Consider the following 22698-nt stretch of genomic DNA (forward strand, 5'->3'; position numbering starts at 1 on the left):
ATGGTCACTCTTGGGGTGACCATCAGTTTCACACGTCCAGGGGTCACCAATTCTTGCTTTGACTGCAACCCCTGGTGCGAGGACACGAGGCTTGACTCCACTTTCATCAGAAGGCTGATTTATTATGATATATATTATACTAAAATGCTACATTACAACTATACTAAAAGAACAGAGAGAAAGATCAGAAGGCTACAAAGACAAGAATAGAACAGGAATCAATAACAAAAATCCTGTGACTGCTCACAGCCTTGGCACAGGTGGCTGTGATTGGTCACTGATTGAAAACAATCCACATGGACCAATGGAAGATTCACCTGTGGCACTCCACAGCAGCAGATAGTTATTGTTTACATTTCTTTCCTGAGGCCCTCAGCTCCTCAGGACAGGAAAAATCCTAGCAGAGGCTTTTTCACTAAAAATCCTGGCAACACCATATTTTGCCCATCTATGGTGATCCAGCAGAATGTCAAACCCAAGAGCAATGCCCCAAGAGCAGAGGTGGTGCTGGGGAAAGGGAGGCAGGGCTTCAAAGTGTCTCAGGATGGGTCCCCAGCTGGACTTGGCTGTTATTTCAGCCAGAGCTTGCCCAGTTCTGTGTGATTCCAGCAACTGAAAGCTTAAGGACAATAAATCATATTTGGGTTTATGTGTTACAATTCCTCCTTCATCACAGGGACCATGCTAAGAAGGTTTGCCTCCTTGCATGTGTCCTGGTTTAGGGCAAGTTTGGGAGATAACCCCCAAAGGGGCTTCTCTACAAAAGCAGATTCAATTGCCCCTCCCCCCTCCAACCGGTTCGGGAGAAAATATCTCCTTGGAGAAAAGTGGAAAGAAACCTGTTTATTAAACAATAGAAACCAAACAATATTAACAATAAAACTTCTCACTGCTCCAAAGAAAGCAAACTCAGAACAGTCCCCTCCCCAGGTTGCAGCTCGGCTCACTCAGTCTCTGATCAGTCTCTCTGGTGCTGGAAACGCCGTGGCCCAGGCCCGGCCAGGGGGGCCACAGGTGGAGCTGCCGGTGCTCTTCTGGGTGTTCAGTCCAGAGCAGGCTTGAACAGGTCCAAGAAAAAAGGAAAAAAATCACAATGCAGAGAACTTCTTTGCCTCAGCTAGCTAAAACTAACTAAAAGCAAGAAAAAGGGAAAAAAGGAGCTCTGTCCGGCTGTCTGTCCATCCGCAGACAACACAGTCCAGGAGCAGGAATGTGGAGGAGTGAGAGCAGTCTGAAAACAAACTGCGCGCTTCTTCCCTCCCCTCCTCACTGTCTGGAAGAGAGTCTTAAAGGTGTAAAACTTATTATTCAGTATAAACAGAACAAGACGATTGGGGATAAAAGCATCATATAGTCAACCCAGGACAGCATGGTACACCCATTCTCTCCCTTCTCCTTCTAGCTCCTCATATGTTCTTTTGTCCTCCATTTTCTCCAGCGCAAGACCCAGCAGCAGAAGCCAAGAGAAGACCCCAGAGTATGCAGGTATGTACAGGGATGTCTGTCCGAAAGTGGCCTTTCTAGTCTTGACACGGAAGTGACATTTGGAAAGCTTGGTTAAGCCCATTTATGTAAAGATATCTTTACATTTATTTCAATTTCCTAATGGGCTCAGAGGACTCTCCCAGAGCCCAGTCCCTGGGATTGTTCTCTGGTGGTGCAGTGAAAACTCCTCCAGTGTTAATTGTTGATTGACAGGAGCTGAAGGGGTACCTTGGGCTCCTGGATGTGCTGTGCAGGAAGAGGAAACATTCCTCTCCTTCTTGGTCATGCCTTTTATCTCCCTGCAGCCTTTCTAGTTCCAAACTCAGAATGGAAAAACAAGCCAATTAGCATGAAATGAGAAATGTTTCCACTCCTTCCGACTGCCCTTGAAGGAGAAAATCATTCCTTGGGGTAATTTCTGATCTGAACTGTGTGAGATTTGCTGGAGATTCATGGATATTGCCTAATTTTGCACTGGGAGGAATAGGGAAACCTCCTATGATGGAAAGTCCTTTTGAATTTTCCAGTGAAGGAGAAGGAGACTTCCAAATGGCTGCAGCCTAGGCAGGGTGTGAGTTTGTCATCCTCTGATAGCACAAGCCCAAAGCCACCTGTGGCAGGTTCCCAATGACAAATCTCTTCCCCGGCTGTCTCTGCCTGTGTCAGTGCTGCAGGCTGAGGCTGGGGAGGAGGTGCCTCCTGCCTTGTCCCTGTCCCTGCCTTGCCTGATCCCTGACAAGTGGAATTGTGCCAGACAAAATGCATTCTCTGGCACCTCTGGGTCATCCACTGCTTTCAAGCTGTAAGCTTCAATGACACTGTTGTAGTTCCTTTGGCATCTCTGGTTGTGTAATGATAGGAGAGATGAGACTTGGAGAAGTAATTCTGCCGATGCAGAAAAAGGGATCAGATCCCCTGGTCCCTTTGCTCAGGGTTTGTTCTGCCAAATCCTGGGTATGGCCCCTTTGGAATGACTCCTTCATTGCTGGAATGCATCTGCAATGCTGAATGCAGCAAGGGAGTAGTATCACTCATCAATGTCGTTGCCAATTTTGCTGTATGAATTCTGGACTAGGAATGAACCATCTCATTAATCCATCACTGTCTCTCTTTTGTTACTGACCGGGATGTTTTATAGCAGGAAACAAATCCAGTTTTAAGAGAGCGGTATTCCTCACTAATGGCCTGTATACCACATGGGTTTATTCTTGGTGAAACTATGTAAAAACTTAGTTCTCTTACTTCCAACAGTTCAGTTGGAGAATATATCAGAATGACCCGCCCTGTACTATTTCCACTGAGAAAAATTTGAATTGATAGTATTAGCCAAGATCAGAAATGTTTTGAGGCAGATCATGTTTATGTAGGTTTTGGGTTTTATGATGGTAGTTTGTTGACTGCATGAAAGAAATCAGGAAGAAAAACCCATGGAGCAATGAAGCACAGCAAAAGTGGCAATTTCCAATTGAATGGCCAGTTTATGCCCTGCAAATGCAGACTCCTTGAGTACTGGGGACATGTAACCTGGATTGCAAAGCTTCTTCCAACATGAGGTGCCATTGTTCATGTGCCAGCACTTCCTCTGTTGTGAAGAGAAAGAAAAGTAATGAAGCAATAAAACCCAACCTAGAACTGAGTGGGAGTTACTGAAACAAAGGCCATGAACACTAACTTGGAAAGCAATTACTTCTGAGTTGTAATTGTCAAATTCTGTTGACCACTGTGGGTTGCCCACAGTTTAGAAGGAAAGGGATTTCAAAGTAGTGGATGGGTAATGAACAACACATAAGCAAAGTTGTAGAAGCTTTCTCTCCTGGTTTGCCAGCTCCATACATTTCAAAGGAATTCTAGTGATGGTAGTTGCATGAAAAGAAAAAGCAGAGAGATCTTCTGAATAATGAAAACACCCCTTGCATGCCTCACCCATTAGATGGATTGATTGTAAAGGTGGGAATTCACCGAACTCACTTCTTCCCTTGTGAGCGTGGCTCAGCCTCACACAGAGGTGAGGTGGGAGCTGGGCCGCTCTCTGTTGGGAGGAAGGGTCTTGTGGCAGCCCAGAGAGGCTGTGCACATTGGCAGGGAACAGCTGTGCCCTGCATGTGCCCTGCAATGAGCTGTGCTGCTGGCAGTGCCCCGTGGAGCTGTAGGGCTGCTCAGCTGTGGGGCAGGGAGAGGAGCAGCAGGGTGCATGTGCAGCTGAGCCATGGCTGGAGAGCACAGGGCTCTGGGCTCCCTGCTGTCCCAGGGCAGCCCAGAGGCCAGGCTGTTCCTGTGGCAGCTCTGTGGAAGTGGGGCAGGGTTTTCCCCCTGGCCTGCTTCAAGCTGCTGGTGGCAGGAGCATGTTTCCCTGTGCAGCTATTTAGAAGCTTCCAAGGAATCTGTCCCATGAAATACGGAGCTTCAGATGATTTAGATTTACTTTGTGGACTCTCTTATATTTTATGTCTCCACTTTGCAGCTCTGACTGGCTATCCTCTTGCCAAGAGGTTTTCCCTGGCAAGTCCCTCGATGCTCCTTCCCTCCAAGCCGTTGCCTCCCATCCAGAGGAGCTCTCCTTCTGCCACGCCAAGCAAGATGTGCAGCGGAGAGCAGGAGACTGGGAATGCTGGCAACGGCTGGGATGAGGAGAGTAGAAAAAGCCAGGAGCTCAGAGCAGAGGGAAAAGGAAGAGAGGTAAGGAGACCAAGCTAAGTCCTTTGTGCTAAATTTTCATATCATGTGCTGTCAGCAGAGCTCTGAGACCTCTTCCCTGACAGGAACTGACCCTTTCACTGAATTTTGAACAGGTCCTGGCTTGGCTCTTTGGCTGGGCCAGAAATGATGGGATACTAAGCATGGGTGTGCATCTGCCCCTGCTGCCTCCACCCCCATTCCTGGCCATGGCATGGGGGCTCCGGAGCAAGTTGGGCAGGCAGAGACCTTGCAGAGAGCAGCAGGGCAGGGAGCTCTGCTGAACTCCCTAAATGGCAGTGAGGCTGAGATGATGGATGTGGGGGAGCTGGAGATCAGCGAGCATCCCGAGAGCTCAGCAGCAGCATCTGGGCTCCAAGGCTGCTGGGGAAGTGTAGGAGGGAAGGGCAGCAGCAGCAGAAATGAGGGGCTTGAGACAAGCAGGTTTGGACATGCTGCAGAATGGCTTTGTGGGGATTTGGCTGGAGATCAGCACTGGCTGTGAGACACGTTAGGGGCAGGGAGAGAACAGTGATCTAAACCCACTGCCATGGCATCCAAAAGGCCAGGGGAGGCAGTGGCACCCCAGAACACCTTGATGTCAAACATGTGGATGCCAGCTGGAAATGTAGTCACATTTCCAGGGAAGTGAGAAGGTGGGGAGAGCTCGGAAATGTGGGACATGGTCTCTCCCAGTTCCCTTTGCATTCCCAATCCACAGCCAAGCTGCTGCATCAGTTTGACTTTTCCTACCAGGTCCCAGTTAAGAGCATTGATAAAATTCTTGAGGCATCAAAGGGGGCAAGTGTGGATGATTGATCTGAGCACTGTGTTCTACTCTTTCCAGACCTCCTTGCTGTGCTCCACTGGCGGGGAAATGAAGAAGAGACAATTGGGAAAATCTTTAATCCCCCGTCTACGCAAGGCAGGAATTCCCCCTGTGGGCAGTGCTGCTGGGTCTGTGCACAGCTCTCCAAAGATGGAATTGCAGGAGTCCCAGGAGATGAGGTAAGCCAAGGTGTCTGCTGCTCCAGTGTGCTCTTCACCTCACTCTTCCCATCTCCTGTGGTGATTTGGCACAGTCTCCCATGTATTTAGGCAAACCTCTGAATATTCCGCATTTTGCCCATCCAATGTCAAACCCAAGAGCAACGCCCCAAGAGCAGAGGTGGTGCTGGGGAAGAGGAGGCAGGGCTTCAAAGTGTCTCAGGATGGGTCCCCAGCTGGACTTGGCTGTTATTTCAGCCAGAGCTTGCCCAGTTCTGTGTGATTCCAGCAACTGAAAGCTTAAGGACAATAAATCATATTTGGGTTTATGTGTTACAATTCCTCCTTCATCACAGTGACCATGCTAAGAAGGTTTGCCTCCTTGCATGTGTCCTGGTTTAGGGCAAGTTTGGGAGATAACCCCCAAAGGGGCTTCTCTACAAAAGCAGATTCAATTGCCCCTCCCCCCTCCAACCGGTTCGGGAGAAAATATCTCCTTGGAGAAAAGTGGAAAGAAACCTGTTTATTAAACAATAGAAACCAAACAATATTAACAATAAAACTTCTCACTGCTCCAAAGAAAGCAAACTCAGAACAGTCCCCTCCCCAGGTTGCAGCTCGGCTCACTCAGTCTCTGATCAGTCTCTCTGGTGCTGGAAACGCCGTGGCCCAGGCCCGGCCAGGGGGGCCACAGGTGGAGCTGCCGGTGCTCTTCTGGGTGTTCAGTCCAGAGCAGGCTTGAACAGGTCCAAGAAAAAAGGAAAAAAATCACAATGCAGAGAACTTCTTTGCCTCAGCTAGCTAAAACTAACTAAAAGCAAGAAAAAGGGAAAAAAGGAGCTCTGTCCGGCTGTCTGTCCATCCGCAGACAACACAGTCCAGGAGCAGGAATGTGGAGGAGTGAGAGCAGTCTGAAAACAAACTGCGCGCTTCTTCCCTCCCCTCCTCACTGTCTGGAAGAGAGTCTTAAAGGTGTAAAACTTATTATTCAGTATAAACAGAACAAGACGATTGGGGATAAAAGCATCATATAGTCAACCCAGGACAGCATGGTACACCCATTCTCTCCCTTCTCCTTCTAGCTCCTCATATGTTCTTTTGTCCTCCATTTTCTCCAGCGCAAGACCCAGCAGCAGAAGCCAAGAGAAGACCCCAGAGTATGCAGGTATGTACAGGGATGTCTGTCCGAAAGTGGCCTTTCTAGTCTTGACACAGAAGTGACATTTGGAAAGCTTGGTTAAGCCCATTTATGTAAAGATATCTTTACATTTATTTCAATTTCCTAATGGGCTCAGAGGACTCTCCCAGAGCCCAGTCCCTGGGAGTGTTCTCTGGTGGTGCAGTGAAAACTCCTCCAGTGTTAATTGTTGATTGACAGGAGCTGAAGGGGTACCTTGGGCTCCTGGATGTGCTGTGCAGGAAGAGGAAACATTCCTCTCCTTCTTGGTCATGCCTTTTATCTCCCTGCAGCCTTTCTAGTTCCAAACTCAGAATGGAAAAACAAGCCAATTAGCATGAAATGAGAAATGTTTCCACTCCTTCCGACTGCCCTTGAAGGAGAAAATCATTCCTTGGGGTAATTTCTGATCTGAACTGTGTGAGATTTGCTGGAGATTCATGGATATTGCCTAATTTTGCACTGGGAGGAATAGGGAAACCTCCTATGATGGAAAGTCCTTTTGAATTTTCCAGTGAAGGAGAAGGAGACTTCCAAATGGCTGCAGCCTAGGCAGGGTGTGAGTTTGTCATCCTCTGATAGCACAAGCCCAAAGCCACCTGTGGCAGGTTCCCAATGACAAATCTCTTCCCCGGCTGTCTCTGCCTGTGTCAGTGCTGCAGGCTGAGGCTGGGGAGGAGGTGCCTCCTGCCTTGTCCCTGTCCCTGCCTTGCCTGATCCCTGACAAGTGGAATTGTGCCAGACAAAATGCATTCTCTGGCACCTCTGGGTCATCCACTGCTTTCAAGCTGTAAGCTTCAATGACACTGTTGTAGTTCCTTTGACATCTCTGGTTGTGTAATGATAGGAGAGATGAGACTTGGAGAAGTAATTCTGCTGATGCAGAAAAAGGGATCAGATCCCCTGGTCCCTTTGCTCAGGGTTTGTTCTGCCACATCCTGAGTATGGCACCTTTGGAATAACTCCTTAATTGTGTATATGCAACTGCAATGCTTACTGCAGCTAGGCAGCGGTAGTCCTCAGTAAGTAAATGACATTTTTTCTGGATTAATTCTGGACTATAAATCACTTCTGTCATTCATCCTTTCCGGTCTTTCTTTTGTTACTGACCCAATCATTTAGCAGGGTGATAGAATCCAGTTTTAAGGCAGGTATACCTCTCATAGTGCTTGACTGCTACATGATTTTATCCTCTGTGAAACCATGTGAAGAATTAGTTCTCCTAGTTCTACCAGCTCTGTTGGGAAGTGTTTCAGAATGACCGGCCATCAGCTACTTCTATTAAGGACATTTTGAATTGTCAATATCAGCCAAGATCAAAATTATTTTGAGATAGGTCATGTTTATTTGGGTTTGGATGTCTCTGCTGAAAAGAAAGCAGAGAATAAACCCCTGGAACAAGGAAGGAGAGCAAAAGTGGAACTTTTGGATGAGCACTTTGTTCCCTGCAAATACAGGATTGCAGAATGCTGGGCACATCTAATGAGGAAAGCAAAGCTTCTTTTGCTTCCAACACGTGGTGCCAGAGATTTACAGGAACCTTTGCTTCCATTCCCAGGCCTCTCACTGAGTCAGGCCAAGGAGACAGATCATCCCAGCAGTCCTGGTCTTAGGAGTGACAAGGAGCGGAGGGACATCTTTGGAAAGGTAAGGGATAAGAACAGGGATGAGCAGACTTCCTTTCCAGTGGCTGTTTAGTGCTTGGCCCAAAATGCCACTGAAAATCATAATCTTCCACTCCTTGGGGGATGGGGATTCTCTTGGGAATGTATTTGACAGCTACAGAGCAATTGCTTGGCTATTTCCAGTAGTGCCAAGGTGACTGGTTTGGAGATGGTGCTAAGGTCACGCCAGAAGCATTCTTTATGTGCAAAGGCTGGTTTAGAGAAGTTCTGAATGGCAGATCATGCTAGACATCAGTGAATGTGGGAGAAGTGCATCCTTGGATGCAGAGAAGCAAAGACTCTAATGTTGAGTGTAAGCAAGGCTGCAAACTAAAATGGGAGAGTTTGCTTTTTCCTGGTTACCTTTGTGGCTGTATCTCACAGCCCTCTCATTCTCAAGTTTTCTGCTCATTAACATCAGCATTTGTGCAACTTGTTTTCACAAGACTCCTCCTTTTGGTCTGCTGGCCTCAGAGACCAAGTCCTTCAGAGCTGAGTCCTTCAGAAGCCAGGAAGTGAGAAACAGCTGCAATTCCTGGCCATGAGTGTTAAGCAACAGTCATTCCCCCTCCTTGCTGGGTATTGCACATGGTTTTCGTTCTTCTGCCATGGCCTGTAGGAACTGCACTGCCTGCTCACTGTCATGTGAGCTCTTCATCTGTCTTGGAGCACTCCTATGACTGTCATGCTTCAAGCAGGGCTTCCTGACATAGGTTGCAGTTGCAGCAGTGTGAGGTTGTGGCAGTGAAGTGTTCCACCTCACTGTGTGTAATTGCCAAGGCGAGCATGGGAGACATTCCTCTGAAACTATTGGAATGGATATGGAGCTGCATGGAAGACTGTGGCACTCTGTGCACTCTGTGCTCCTGATGAGGTGTTGTGTCTGCTTGGTGTGTCTCTGCTTACAGTCTGTGATGTGTTTCCATTGCACCTAGACCCGCGCTGAATTGTGCAGGTTGGCTAAAGAGAACTTAGAGCAGAAGAAAATGGAGATTTTGATGGAAGAGATGAAGAGGAGACAAAATGAGAAATCATTGCAGCTTCCTCCAGAGACATTTGAGCCTGGAGATGCAGCTGAAGCAAGTAAGTGGTGGCTACACTTGTAGTGGTCCTTTTTGACCACTTGCTTGCCCTTTGCACAATGTTGCAATCAGACTGGGGGGGCTGTTCTGCTTGCATCTGAGTAAGAAGCTTGCATTAGGATTTAATTCTGTTTCCCAAAGAAAAATAGAGAGACATGAAGTGTCTTGCCCATGGCCTCATTGAGTCAGTAACAGAATATTAGCTTCCCACCTCCACTTGTAAAGTCTTTCAGAGTAGAAAATTCTGTCTTGCAAAGTACACTGGGGCTTCAGACTCTCTCCTGGAGAGCAGCCTCCAGGGAAGGTGAGGCCAAAAGGATGCTTTTCAACCAGGCTGCAACCTGGAAGGAACTAAATTCCATTCCTTCTGATGAAAACACCAGAGATCCTTCTCCTGCCGCTCCCTGCTGAGGAGCTGGCGCTGTAGAGCTGTGCTGAAGCCCCAGGCAGTGCTTGTGTTTTCGTCCCAGGAGCAAGCAGCGTTCCCAACTGAATCCTGGCTGAGGGGCTCAGCCTGCAGGGCTGTGAGTGCTGCCCGAGGGCGGCAGCAGGGCCCTCAGGGGCAGCACTCAGCCCGAGGGCATCACACCAGGCTATCTGCACTTTGGTAACTTCCCTGCCTGCCTCTGGAACAGAAGAACAAAAGCAAAGCAATACTCTGGGTTTTCTTTGTTTCTTAGGAGAAGCGTCACTGCAGTTTGCTTTTAAACTAGAAGAGGGAAGATTTACATTAGATATTAAGGAGATTTTTTTTTTAAATGAAGGGGATGAAAAGCTGGCAGGATTTGCCAAGGGAAGCTGTTGTTGGTCTATCCTTGAAGGTGTTCAAGGCCAGTTTACGTAGGGCTCTGAGAAACCTGATCTAGACAACGTCCCTGCTCACAGGGGTTGGACTAGATGGTGGTTAAAGGTGCCTTCCAGCCCAAACTCCTCTGGGATTCTGTGATCACTGTCCCATGTTAGTGTGCCATTGTTATACTTGTAGTTCTTTGGGACAACAAAGAATGTTACCCAGCTCTAGCAACTTCTCTGGCCTTTTCCATCATCACCCCGTCCAGCACTCTCCACTTACAGGCTCCTCTTTGGTGCCTGCAGGCTTCAGCCTACCACCTATCAATGGCACAGCTCCCAGTGTACAGAGAAAAGACCCTGGTAGCGCCATGAAGAAAACGGTCGTGAGAAAGCAGGACACGGTGCCCTTACAGCCCAGTACGCCCACCCTCCATGGAGATGGCAGCTTCCCACGCAGCTCCTCGGGTAAGCCTGCTCCATGGCAGCATTTTCCTGCAGGGGTTTGTCCTTGCAAAAGGAGCACAAACTGCCTCCTGCCTCAGCCAGCACAGCCGGGATCTTGGGTTCATAGTGTGTCCTGAGAATGAACAGCAAATCTACTTTGGAGTTACTCCAGCTTGGTAGTCTAGAATATTTGAAGTCAATGGAAACAGAGGCACTGTCAGGTGTGAAGGGTCAGGTGTGGCTGTTCCCTGGTTGTTGCTTCCTGGGGATTGAGCTGGGCCCAGCAGGGCTGGGTTCTTCAGGCTTGGCTTGGTGCTGTCACGAGGCAGCTGCAGGTCTCTCCTCAGGGACTTGCCGAGAGCCCCTGTCCTCAGGGCTGTGGGAAATCAGGGTGCTGAGACAAGAGGGGCACCTGAGGGGTTCCCTCCTGGGCTGGCCAGTCCTGCTGTTGGCACTGCCTGGCAGGGAGTGGGAGCTCTGCGGCCTCAGGAACCTGCCGCTGGCCGTGGCACCTGTGGCACTTGGAGCTGGGGCTGTGGGGCAATTGTCAGGTTTAGCCTGGAGCTGTGCTCAGCTGGGGAGGCTGAGAGAAAGCAGGGAGCCCCAGGATCCAGAGAGCAGGGAAGTCCTTGCAGTGACCTCGCAGACAGCCACTGGTGCCCTGCGCCGAGAGGAGCCGCTCCGTGGGCTCAGGCAGAAGGACAGAGCCTTTTCGGACCCACAGCAGGCCTTGCAGGAGGCACTGTCCTTGCTGGGCAGTGATGACTGGTAAGAAAGGCCCCATCACTCTGTGTCCCTCTTGGCGTTAAGTTCGGTCAGAAGCGAGTCTTGCTGGTGCCTCTGAGCCCCGAGAGCCCAGAGGGCCAAAGGGCACTGCTGAAACCACTGTGGAGCTGTGAGAGGATAAAGAGTGGAGAGCAGCCTTTTCTTGGCCTTGCTCTGCAGCACTGCTCCAACTGTAGCAGGTCCATGCTGTTTCCTGGCTTTGGCTGCTGCTCCATGGAGCTGCAAAGGAAATGCTGAGGGAAGAGAGAAAGCTGTGGGACGAGATGCTTTGCTGGCTGAAGGCAGAAGCAGGATGGCAGCAGTTTTGAGTGTAGAGATTTGGGTGCCTTGGGCCACTGGCCCAGTGGGACTGAGTAAGATTCCTCTCTGCTCCCACTGCTGACAGCAATGGCAGGGACTCCTGCATGTGAGTCCCAGAAGCTGCTCCAGGCAGCTCCTCTTTTTGAGAAATGGACTGAGTTGTGCCTTCAAGTCCTTCTGCCTACCATTACTCCTGAAGGGCTCATGGCAGAAGAGAAGGAAAGAGAAATAAAATCCTCTGGGAATCTTGCACTTTTGCAATTCAACTTTTCCTTCTCAAGGAATCATACGGGCTTGAGATGTTTTGTCAATTCTCACAATGTGTCCCAAAACTCTACACAGACAGAAGGAGGCCCAGAGGTGATACCCTTCCAAATGTTAGGTGATATTGGTTGTCTTTTTGATGTCTGGGTTAGCATCCACTCACTGGTGGATGCTTCATTCTCACAGGGAATGAAAAATTTCACAGCATGAAAAATTAGCCACGTTGCATCTCCTTGTGCAGTCTTCTTTGCTTTGCCCTTTCTCTTCTGCTTTCTCTTCCCCATTTCTCTTTGATGCCCTGGGAGGTGCAGAGAGCTTCTGCAGGTGTGGGGGTCCTGATGACACTCAGGGGTGCCCATGGGATCAGTTGCCAGCCCTGGCTGCAGCCCTGATGCCTCACACACCTTCCTGTAGCTGAGGGCCTGCACAAAGCAAGTGCTGAGAGATGGAGTTGTTTGCACCTTTTCAATAACACTTTGCTGTTGTGGGCATTGTTTTAGGTCGGAGTGTTCTGGGAAAAGCCAGAGTTTTAACAGTTCTTGCCCAGGGGTGGAATCTTAATCTTCTGGGACATCCTGCTGCTTTTTTGGGGAACGTGTGAGGTGGAGTGGGTGACACACAGGCCTCGATTGTAGAGTGGAAACTCAGCTCCAGAGTGCCAGTGCAGACTCTCAGTGCTGAACTGCCTGCTGGGGCTGCCAAAGAAGGAAAATGTCCCAATAACAGCCCAATGGGACTGTGTCTCAGGGACAGGTACAGGGAGGTGACAAGAACCAGCAGCATGGCCTGGCCTCACAGCTTCTAGGAAGCAGTGATGACAGAGGGACTTAATAGCAGAGATTTTCAGAAAGGTCACAAATGAAGACTCTGAAAGCCCTCTCTTTGCCTCTTGGATTTGTGTATGCTTTTGACAGCCACAGCATCCTGTGGCAATGTGTTCCACGATTTCATTAAGTACTCCTTGAAAAGCACCTGCCATGCTTTGACTGAGCTGCCAGCCTGGTGATTTGAAAGGGTGCTGCCAAGTGCTTGGGTAGAGAGAAAAATCAATCTTTTTTGTACTTGCCTTTCAGGGAACGGAAGAAGAAGGGACTCTTGAACATCACACTGCTGGCTGAGTCCCATTCAGAAGTCCTGCTCTGTCAGCTTCGTGAGATTTGCTTGGCAGTTACCAGAGAGGTGAGAACATTGCTCTGAATTGTCCCCCATACTCGATACACGGCTTGTAGAGTAGAATATGTGCTTGTTCATCTCCATGTGTGCTCAGGGACTGCCTTCATTCTGGTTTTAGACCTTCTATTTCTAGTGTCTGTCAGCTATCTGTAGGATCTGTGTGTACATGTAGCTGTATTTACTGGCAGGTCGGGTATCTGACACTTGTCTGCGAGTGAGGTACCATTATAATGCAAGGCAGAAAAGAGACACTAATAACATGATATGCCAGATTCCCAATCTCTGCCCAAGCTGTAATTGAACACTGCAAATGAGTCTGTAGACCTGAGCCTGTGTTTTCTGTTTTCTGCCTGGGTGCTTCAACTACAGGTGTTGCTTTTTTGAACAGGAGCATCTGACTGTTTTATCTTTATGCCTTGTGCCTTTATGGTTTGAAAGCAGCCCTTTCTTTATTTTGCTTCTATGTTTTTCAAATAAAAGGGCCTAAAATCAAAGCAGTAGACATTATAGAAGGTTTAAGTGGAACACTTTAGTGAAGCCTATTTTTCATGCCTGCAGTAAGAAGGTGTGTGGGCAGAAACTGGTGCCCGAGTAAGTGTCTTTCATGCTTGGGCTCTTCTGCTCCTACTGTGCTTTTATACACAGTGGGACGTGTTGTGATTTCCTGGGAGTCTTGTCTAAGGAAACTGGTTTTCTTTGCAAGGTGATGCTTATGTTTCCCCTCATGACTTCCCCAGGTGACCAACCTCCGGTCCAACGTGTCCTGCTCTGCAGTTGTCACTCTGGGAGAGCTCTTTGCGATCTTGGGGAAGGACATGGACTCCGAGGTGGATCAGATTGCTGCAGTCCTTCTCCACATGTTGCGGAACTCCCCAGAGTTTATTCAGAAGGCAGCCTGTCAGAGCCTGGGCATGATGGTAGAGAACGTGACTCCTACACGAGCAATGACTGCTCTCCTGGACAATGGAGTCAAGTAGGTTCTTCTTCTTTCTGTGATATTCTTGACCTTCTAGTGTGTAGGTGAGGGAAGGGATGACAGAGAGAACGGGAATGGTGGAAGGGAAGGGCCCTGTATCCTGCATCTTCTGTGGACTCAGTGACTTGATTCTCTGATCAACCTCATTTCTCCTTTCTGAGAAATAAGGAGGGTACTTGCTGGGGCATGGAGCACATCAGGGAGAATGTGCTGGGTGTGGCACAGCCTGCACAGCAGATGCAGCTCCTGCCAAAAGGAGTCTTGTGTGACTGTCCTGGCCTTAGAGCTGTGTTTTCTATTCAAACTGATGTTTCATGTTAGCCCTGAGATGATGATGCACTTTCCAGGCACCCTCACTGGCTGAGTGCCATGGGACAGCTGAAGCAAATGCTGCCTTAAGTGTTGGTGCTGGGCCTGATAGTTCCCAAGAGACAGTCTCTAGAATAGGACAAGCTGGATAAACTGACTGCCACCCTTTCCTCAACTTTGGAATAGGATAAAACACTCAGACGTATCCCTTGCCAAGCTTTACAAAAGAAACAGGCTGCATTGCTGGGTGTTCCTCAACTTCACGGCCCACGGCGTGTTTTCTCTGCATTTGTGTTTTCCCAGGGGTCTGCAGATTTGGGGATGAATGGGTGGAAAGAGCCTCATCCTGCTGCAGCTCTGGCTAGTGGGTGCCCTCTGATGGGTCAGCACGAATTGTCCTTAATTTCTAAATAATTCATATGTAACCTATTACTTTAATCTTTCTCCAAGTAAACTTCGGGAAAGAAATTGAGCATCCAATAGTGCAGGGAGACTGAATGCTTCCCTTTTCCATGCAGACAGCCCATCTGTACAATGCTAACTTTGTGTTTATCTGAGGACAGAACCTTCTACATGTGTCTGCAGCTGCAGGGAGAAGCCAGGCTCCTTCCCCCAGCAAGGACAGGGAGCAGGCTGTGGCCAAGGCCTGTGCTGCTGCTGCTCCTTCTCCCTGTGTCCCAGGGTTTGCTCTCTCCTTCCCAGGAGCTGCTACGTCCCGGCACGGAAGTGTACGGCCGAACTCCTCCTGTCCTTGATGGAGAAAATGGGAGTCACGAAGCTGGCAGGCACACCCAGGGCTGAGAGGCTGGCACAGGTGGCAGGGACACTCGCTCAGGACAGTCACAAGGACACGAGGTAATGATCTTCTTTCACCTCCTAAAACAGGAAAACCGTTTTGTGTTTGGCTTTAAGCTAAAACCAGAAAGAGTGGAAACTCAAGGCAATAATAAGTGACCTCACAGTGTGGCTAAGGGGCATAGAATCATGGAATATGCAGAGTTGGAGGGGAGCCATGTAGATCATCCAGTCCAGCTCCCGGCCATGTGCAGGACAGCCCAAGAGTCACTCCACGTGCCTGAGAGCATTGTCCAAACGCTTCTTGAGCTCTGTCAGGCTTGGTGCTGTGACCACTGCTCTGGGTTGTCTGGGGAAATGACTGTACTGGGTAACCTGAGGTTGGCAGCAAGGAGCATTGCCAGCTCCCTGTGACTTGCGAGATTCTTTACTGAGATTACAAGAGCTCTGATTAGCCAGTCCAACAGTTTTGTTTAGCCTTAGGCGCACAAGAGAAAGCCAAGTGTAGGCTAATGTTCATCACTGAAGGATCCCAAACATCTGTTTCTCATTAACTTAAGACTTCCCTAGAAATATTTTAGAGGTCTTTAGCCAATGTATTCAGTCTTTCTAAACCTCTTCTGCAGATTTCTAGAGTGCTATTATCTGTGGCTCAGTGACCTCCAAATTTCTTCTTGAAGACAATTGTGGTTTCCTAGTGGCAAAATCACCCCAAGCCACCAAAATCCCCTTCCTTTGATGATGAAATTCCCATTAATAGCTGCCAAGAACACCAGAGCAACTGGCTGCCCATGTGTATACAGATAGTATAGAATAGTCAAAAGCAAGGATGAGGTGTTTTGTCCTGGCTTCCCTGCCAGTTAAAGGAAGGAAAATGTATGTGCAAGGGCAGCAGAACACTGCTAATAGGCTCTGACAACAAAGCAGATGTGTTTCCCTTGTTGCCTGGGATCCTTTGATCCCACAGAAGCACACCCTCAGTTTCAGAGAGAAATGGTATTTTTCTGTTGGCCCACATTCTCCTCTTGCCTCTTGTGTTCAGCTGACAGCACTGTGCAGTGTCAAGTGAGGTAAATCCCCCTCTTTGCTGAGTCTAGGTAATGCCTTCTCATGCAAACATTGCACCCGATGAGTTTAAGGCATCAGCCTCTTCTGTTAACACTTTTCCTTTGTTCACTTTTCTTTTGTTTCCTTCCTTCCTTCCTTAGGCATTATGGACAGGAGATGGTGAAGATGTTGCTTAGTAATCAAAAATTTAAAAAGCTTTTGGAACAATCTCTTTCCACGCATGACCTGGAAGATATCCTGAAGAGAATTAAGAAGAAAGTAAGTGCTTGGCAGGACAAATGTCTCCTTTGTGCAAGTATTGCCACTGCTAATAGGAGATCAAATATACCCAATGTGTCTGTATCTCATTCCTCTTTTGCTGAATCATTTTATTCCTGAAAATGAGCTGTTAATCCTCAGCCTGTTCTTCTGCAGACCACACAGGAACTGTATTCTTAGGGGAAAAGTAGGGTTTTGAATACTTTGAATATGGGTCACAAAGAGGAAAGGGAGAGAGGAGAAAATGGGTTTACATTCATGTTTAAGCCCCCACAGCATTCTCCCTACCCTGCCCTCAGTAAAGCAATTAAGTGACAATAGTGCTTCTGAACATAACAGAGTCTTTGCAAAAGAGACTCTAAGTCTCTTAGTACTACCAAGAAAATTTCCAAATATACAAAAGATGTCCAAGTCAATCCTAAATACTACAATTATTTTAGGACTACTGCCCTGCTGTCAAGCCCTGTGGAGCTGGAAGAAGCTTGGTAAATTCAGCAGCATCCAGTGGAAAATCATTTTTTTGATTGGGAGGGATTTTATTCTTTTTATCTACATTACAGAAGGGAGTTTTTCTTTGTGCAGGGGCAGGCAGAGTAAGTGTTGAACCAAATCAACTTCCAACACAATGGGCCAACCCCCAAAGAGTCCAATTTTTTCTGCTGCTTCCTTTAAGACCACTCATTGCCTACCAGTTTGCATAATTCCCATTTATGGTCAAAACTCATAAATTTGGGATTTTAGACAGCAGCTCAGTCTGGTAGCACCCATAACCTGCCTTGGGCTACCAAAAACAAAGAGCTGGCATCACTGAATCTCTGGTCTGTTTATTTCTGTGAGTTAGGAAATGTTTCCCTAGGCCTTGGTAGCAGTGATCCTGGTTCTAACTGGTGTTTTAAAGAGGGAATTTCCTAGTTCTATTCTAAAGATTGATGGGGTTTCTCTGTGTCTCTGTAGGGGATGGAAAACCAGAAGGCTGAACGCCCACCTGTGCAGGAGCCGGTGAAGAAGAGGAATGAAGGCTCCAAGGAGCCCCAGGCCACATCACCTCCTAGCAAACGGTACTGAGCACTTTTGCCAGATGTGACAAAGCCCATGACATGCTTCACATGCCTCTTCCTCAGGCACATCTTTCTGATGGAGATGACCAGTGTCAAAGATTGTTTCCTTTCCCTACAAATGCTCTAGGATAAAAAATATCTATTTCTGCATTGTGTTGAACACAGCTTCTCTGGAGGGCTTTCCACAAATACTGGGCGACAAAAAGTCACCCATTGCTTGCAGTTCAGATGATCCAGTGCAGTGGCAAGGGCAGGGCTGTGGAGGCTAGGAGAGGGCCAAGTCTCTGCTGCCTGACTTGAGACAAGTAAATTCAACCAGGGTTTTTTTCATCCAAGTGGAGTCCTTTTTAGATGGGTGTTTTAATGAGAAGTCCCAGTCTAGAGGCAGGATGCCATTCCTCAAACAAGCAGTTCCCTTCCATGAGGTTTGGTCTAGCTGATTGTTGGTTTTCTTACCCTCAAACAGCAGTACCAAGTTTGAGTAGTAAGGAGCAAGACAATTCCTAAGCCATTTTGGTCAACAGGTATCTCAAGGTGGACTTTTTGTCTTGTGATTCCTGTCCTTCCTACAGTTTGCTTGATGGACAGCGTGTTTGGTTTATTTCCCCCTGTGCTGCAATCAGCATTTAAGACAGGAATTTGGTCCTTGCTGTCTCGTCATGCCAGTGGCAGAGCTACTTGTACTGTTTTCCTCTGACAACAGAGGGGGATTTATTTAGCTCTGTCATGCTCAGCAGTGGCAAGAAAGTGACCACATGCCTCAGTAGCATAGCTAGCATCTTCCCATTCTCATGGAAGAGGCAGGTTGATCCAGGAGGATTATTCCCAGTGGGTTTGTTACGCTGTGCATCTAGTTTCTAGGGAAGCAAATGAAATGTGAGCGTAGTTCTGGGATGTCTGATTTCTGTTTTTCTCTCTGTTACTGATTTTCTGGATCATTTAGCTATGCCCCTGTTCATCTGTTCAGATGCATCTGAGCTACTTTTGCAGATTGTCATGCCTGGTTGTAGAGACACTTCTCCAGAGTGATGAGTTTCCTTATTGTAAGACACACACATCCCGTATGAGGAGGCATTTAAACTTGGAAGCAGTGTCTCTCTTTCCCCACAAAGTAACGTGGCCTGTGTGTCTTAGAAGCCATCTGAAGATAGAGCAGATGCATCTCATCCTTGGTTTTCCTGCGTGAGCACTAGAAGAATGTGACTTGCAGATTGTTTCCCATAATGATTGTCATGAGGTCCACGTTGTTCTTCACTTCAGAGCCTCATGATTTTCTAGCTTGAAATCACATCATTAGGAAAGCTCCCCAAGATGTTTGGCTCACAATTAACTGAAGGGATTATCAGAAACAGATCCTAATTTGACTTTGTTTTCCAGGGCAAAGTCTGCCACTGGTGGACGCCGCCTACACCGTGCAAGAGCCCAGGTCACATTACCTGCATCTGTGGAAGAAAGGGAGCTGCTCCAGAAGCTTTACCATCTCCTGGAAGCCAAGGCGTTCCAGACACGGATGGAAGGAGTGGCACTCCTCCTAGACCTGTCCAAAACCAGACCCCAGCTGATCTCCACTAACATTGTCCAAGTATGTAGGATATCTTCATTGCTCCTTTCATTTAGCTCCTTTCCCAAGCCTGCGGAAGTAAAGTTAATTCAGTGTGTCTTGGCACTATATCCTGGCTGTTTGGGACAGACTGGCCCTTCTTATCCAGACAAATTAATTGAGCTCCAGGCTTCAGGACAAGTTATTTCAGTCCAGCTGTATTTTTCTGGCAGGTGCCTATTGCTGCTGTTCATCAGATGATGGTAGAATTTTCTGCTGGTGTAACCTCTGCTGTCTCCTACTCCCAGTTGGGTTAAGTGGAGGGAATTGAGCCATTGAAGACATGGCAATTATTTTCTAGAGAAAAAATGGGTTTGCATGGGGAAGAGAAGTATCAGGCTGGGTTGGTTTAAACAAAATGTTTTTAAAATGATACTTCTGTGAACTCCATCTTGTCTTGCACAGGTAAAACTCATTTCCATCCTCGTCCCTATTCCTCTTGGTAAAGATGGTGCTCACCCTTCTTGGGGGGCCTTTTTTTCTCTTTGGAAAGGAAGAAAACAAATAAGGACAGATCCATCCCTTCTCCTCCCTGTAGCTGCTTTTCCCCTTTTTCCAGAAAAGTGTGCCTGATAATGTGGCTGTCAAGGGACTGAACCTGCTGGAATGAGAGCTGTACAGCACATTATATTTCACAAGTCCACCTGTTAGTCAGAGCAATGGTCTGGATCCTGGAAGAGTTGATCTGAGCCCTGCCCTTCTCCAGACACAGGTTCTGAGACAGAGAAAATAAAACTTAGATCTCCTCCAGCCATAGTTTAGGCAAAATCATAGCTGCCCTCAATACTTGAGGCAACTGTATAAAAAACTGGGCATTGTAAACATCTGCTTCCATACTTGTAAAGCAAAGGTAGTCTTTTGAATTAATAAATGGAATTGATTCAATGATTTATAGGATGAGAGAAACACCATAGGAATTTTTCTGTCCCCACCCAAACCTCTTAAAAACAGATGAAAATCTTTCAAGCAGCATGAGGTTGTGCAATCATTCCAGTGAGTGGCCCACAGGAAAACAGTGAAAATGTGCAAGCAAGGGCTGACCTGAGAGAAAGGATCACTTTCATCTTTTAGATTCCTGAGTGCTCATTTCTACATCGCTTCTTCAAAAAAGGTCATTTTAATCAAGCTTTCATGTTGTTTGTTCTCTTCACAGATTTTTGATTATTTTGGCCTGAGAATCTGTGACACACATAAGAAAGTGAAGCAGAAGGCGCTGGAGGCGCTGGCAGAAATCATAGGACTCCTGCAGGATGCCATGAACCCATTGATGATCCGTTTGGTTGAAGGCATAACAAAGAACCTAAACTCAAAGGATCCTGGGGTTCATGCCGCAGCTATGACGCCTCTGGACCAATCTGTTGTGCATTTAGGTAAGGCTGAGCCCTGGCATGGACTCTCCTCACCTGTGTCTCTGTCTCTCCGACACAAGAGAACGCTGAGTGCCTTGGTAGCTGTTGCTGTCTGTGGAATGCTCCAGCTGACACCCACCAGAAGCTGTGCAGGTGCAGTCCTTATGCACCATCCCCAACTGGCTGGAATGTGCAGCAGCATTTCCCAACAGTCCCAGGAGCCCTTGGCTCTGTGCTGCTGGTCTGAAGAGCAAGTCCTGGACTACAGCTTTGCTGCAATTCAGAGGCAAAGGGGTTTTGGAGTTTGCTTGGGCCCCGTCTGACTTGCCAAATGAACAGCTTTGCTGTAGGCATGAAGGGACACCGGCCCATCAGAGCTTCTGCACAGCAGCCACCTGGAAGGCTCTACATTATAGGCAGTAGCTGCCTGTTTTCCACCTTTCTTCTTTGTCTTCTTTTTTCAAAGGGGACCATAGGATTCATCAAGTTCATTTCTTTATAACACATGGGTCAAAATCCATCTGTCAATGATGCCTTGTTCCACACGTTGTTTTGCATGGGACAAGAAGGAAATGGCAAATACCTACAGAGGCAAGGGCAGCTGTAAATTTTTCTGCCACACAGATTGATGTCAGGTCTGAAAATGCCACACTGGGGGAATATGGCTGAACAATGGAGTGTTGAAGAGGCAGGTCTTCAAGGGGAGTTTCCACTTTCTCCACCTCAGCTGCTCTGCGAAGTCATGGACTGCCTGACTCAGTGCCTTTCTGTGTCCCAAGTATGGGCTTCTTCCTTTTGGCTCTGGGATGCAGAACCTTTTCATTGCTTCCATGTGACTGAACTCTCAAGGACCCTGATGTGAAATGTTTTAACATAGCTCCTGATAGAGCAGACAACTTTGGATTTACAAATGTGAAAGGAGAGCTTTTCTTTTGGCATTTTAAACACCGACAAGTAGGCTGGAAGGAAAGAAGAAAAGGATTCAAAAATCAGCAGAAATGGACTTTATTGTATAAAATGGGGTTGCCCCTGCCCTTTCCCTCACCACTGTCCTCTCTCCTATGCCCTCAGAAGAGTGAACAGAAACGTGTGTTTCACTTGTAGATGAAGTATCACTGATGAAAGAGCTCTGCCACCAATGGAGACAACTGAGAGGCCAAGCTCTGCTGGATGTCACGGAGCGTATCACAGGTACGGCCTCCCCTTCTAAGCCAAGAGGTCTCCGAGGGAGTATTTACAGGGAATGCCAGTGAACAGACAGTAGAGTAGCTCCTCCACATCAGGAGGTGCTGAGCTCTCACTTGGGCCCTTCTCAAGTCCCATAGTGGCCAGTGTCTTTAATTGCATTTAAACTCAAATGAAGTCCCATTTTTGAATGGGTACCATAACCCTTTTCCTGCTTAGCCAAATTGGTTTTGGGTACTTTCAGGAGCTCTTTCAATGTTGATGACTGCTGGTGGATTAACAGCATAGAGGAAATGAAGTTTCTTCCACCACAGAATAGTAAATGGCTACTACATAACAGTTTGCCTGATCAGGAAACAAGACTGGTCTCCTGAGCGTTTCAGGTTTTGATCTTTCAGCCAAATCTGCCATGCAAGGAGCCTGTTGGTAGTCACTTTTTGTCTGTGTTTGATATAGTTCAGTTCAGAAAATGAGCAGAGAGCAGATTCCAGAGGCAATGTGAGAAAACCCTCGTGTTTTGGATAAATTTCAGTCCCCTGTGTAGCTTTTTTCTGTCTCTATGCCCCTATTTCAGTGCACGTTGTAAGAAGAAATGCTATTAACATTGGGAGGGAAAATGTCATTAAAATGTGGAGATGCTCAAGTGCCGGGGCAAATGCAAAGGGCAATGGGTCTGGGTAATTCTCCAAGACACCCTGAGGTTTGAAACAGCTCTTTGTTGGAAGCCACAAAAGCATTCTGCCAAAGACACCAGGCTAGTCTCTGGTGGTTCTCATCCAGCTGTCAAGTAGCAGCCATCTCTGGTGGGCTGGAGTTTTGAAGTGTGTTCTAATACTGCCCTTTGCTGTGGGCCACGGAGCAAAGGGGAGAGCCAGATTAGACTTTTGGCCCTTGACATCAAAGTTACAAAAATGGAATCATTGCTTTTATTAGAAATCTCTCAATTGCCTCTCTAGGGTGCATTTCCAAATCTTCTACGTGGGTTTAGACAACTTGTTAATGGAAATAGAAGGCTATTTGACGTTTCATTCATTGTTCATGCAGAAAGAAATTGTGCAATAATTGAGTAAAGGTACAAAGTCTGCCACAGGTACAAGGCTCTGGTTGGAGATATTAGTCCCGAGGGGTTGGTGGTTGTGTTTCAAGGATGATCAGCGGCTTTGCCCATTTCTGGGTTGTGGGGCTGTGTGTGCTGTTTCACTGATCTTGGCCCGAGAGGCTTCCAAGACGCAAGAGCAGAGGTAGATCCCTGTTTGCATGGAGGCTGTGGGTA

At 47.6% G+C, this 22698-nt stretch overlaps 2 protein-coding genes across 6 annotated transcripts; both read left to right on the plus strand.

Annotated features, from left to right (window-relative positions):
* The first annotated feature begins 711 nt into the window (after nucleotides 1-711).
* LOC135307692 (uncharacterized) lies at nucleotides 712-12834 on the plus strand. 4 transcript variants are annotated; one of them, XM_064432100.1, is made up of 8 exons: nucleotides 712-1485; nucleotides 3947-4161; nucleotides 5006-5166; nucleotides 6264-6310; nucleotides 7881-7969; nucleotides 8922-9069; nucleotides 10143-10325; nucleotides 12728-12834. In XM_064432100.1, exons 2-8 carry the CDS (start codon nucleotides 3997-3999, stop codon nucleotides 12751-12753), a joined length of 819 nt encoding a protein of 272 aa, XP_064288170.1. In that variant the 5' UTR covers nucleotides 712-1485; nucleotides 3947-3996; the 3' UTR covers nucleotides 12754-12834. The 4 variants fall into 4 exon arrangements, with proteins under 4 accessions (XP_064288170.1, XP_064288171.1, XP_064288168.1 ...); XM_064432101.1 differs by lacking the exon at nucleotides 10143-10325 and having other exon boundaries at nucleotides 12728-12784; XM_064432098.1 differs by lacking the exon at nucleotides 12728-12834 and having other exon boundaries at nucleotides 10143-10529.
* Nucleotides 12835-14829: 1995 nt separating this feature from the next.
* On the plus strand, nucleotides 14830-22630 carry LOC135307693 (TOG array regulator of axonemal microtubules protein 2-like). Of its 2 annotated transcripts, XM_064432103.1 has the most exons (6): nucleotides 14830-14967; nucleotides 16116-16233; nucleotides 17188-17291; nucleotides 18669-18873; nucleotides 20045-20261; nucleotides 21345-22630. In XM_064432103.1, the coding sequence occupies exons 1-6, from the start codon at nucleotides 14867-14869 to the stop codon at nucleotides 21491-21493; spliced, it is 894 nt and encodes a 297-aa protein (XP_064288173.1). In that variant the 5' UTR covers nucleotides 14830-14866; the 3' UTR covers nucleotides 21494-22630. The 2 variants fall into 2 exon arrangements, with proteins under 2 accessions (XP_064288173.1, XP_064288172.1); XM_064432102.1 differs by lacking the exon at nucleotides 21345-22630 and having other exon boundaries at nucleotides 20045-20780.
* Nucleotides 22631-22698: the final 68 nt, after the last annotated feature.

Source organism: Passer domesticus, chromosome 9 (assembly GCF_036417665.1).
Source record: "Passer domesticus isolate bPasDom1 chromosome 9, bPasDom1.hap1, whole genome shotgun sequence".
NCBI lineage: Eukaryota > Metazoa > Chordata > Aves > Passeriformes > Passeridae > Passer > Passer domesticus.

Bases quoted from the DNA above. Each gene is read 5' to 3' on its own strand.
- LOC135307693 (XM_064432102.1), top strand. From the start codon at position 14,867: ATGGAGAAAATGGGAGTCACGAAGCTGGCAGGCACACCCAGGGCTGAG. The intron at 16,234-17,187 runs GTAAGTGCTTGG...GTGTCTCTGTAG, and splicing joins TGAAGAGAATTAAGAAGAAA to GGGATGGAAAACCAGAAGGC. The intron at 18,874-20,044 runs GTATGTAGGATA...TTCTCTTCACAG, and splicing joins TCTCCACTAACATTGTCCAA to ATTTTTGATTATTTTGGCCT.
- LOC135307692 (XM_064432098.1), top strand. From the start codon at position 3,997: ATGCTCCTTCCCTCCAAGCCGTTGCCTCCCATCCAGAGGAGCTCTCCT. The intron at 5,167-6,263 runs GTAAGCCAAGGT...CATTTTCTCCAG, and splicing joins CAGGAGTCCCAGGAGATGAG to CGCAAGACCCAGCAGCAGAA. The intron at 6,311-7,880 runs GTATGTACAGGG...TTCCATTCCCAG, and splicing joins GAAGACCCCAGAGTATGCAG to GCCTCTCACTGAGTCAGGCC.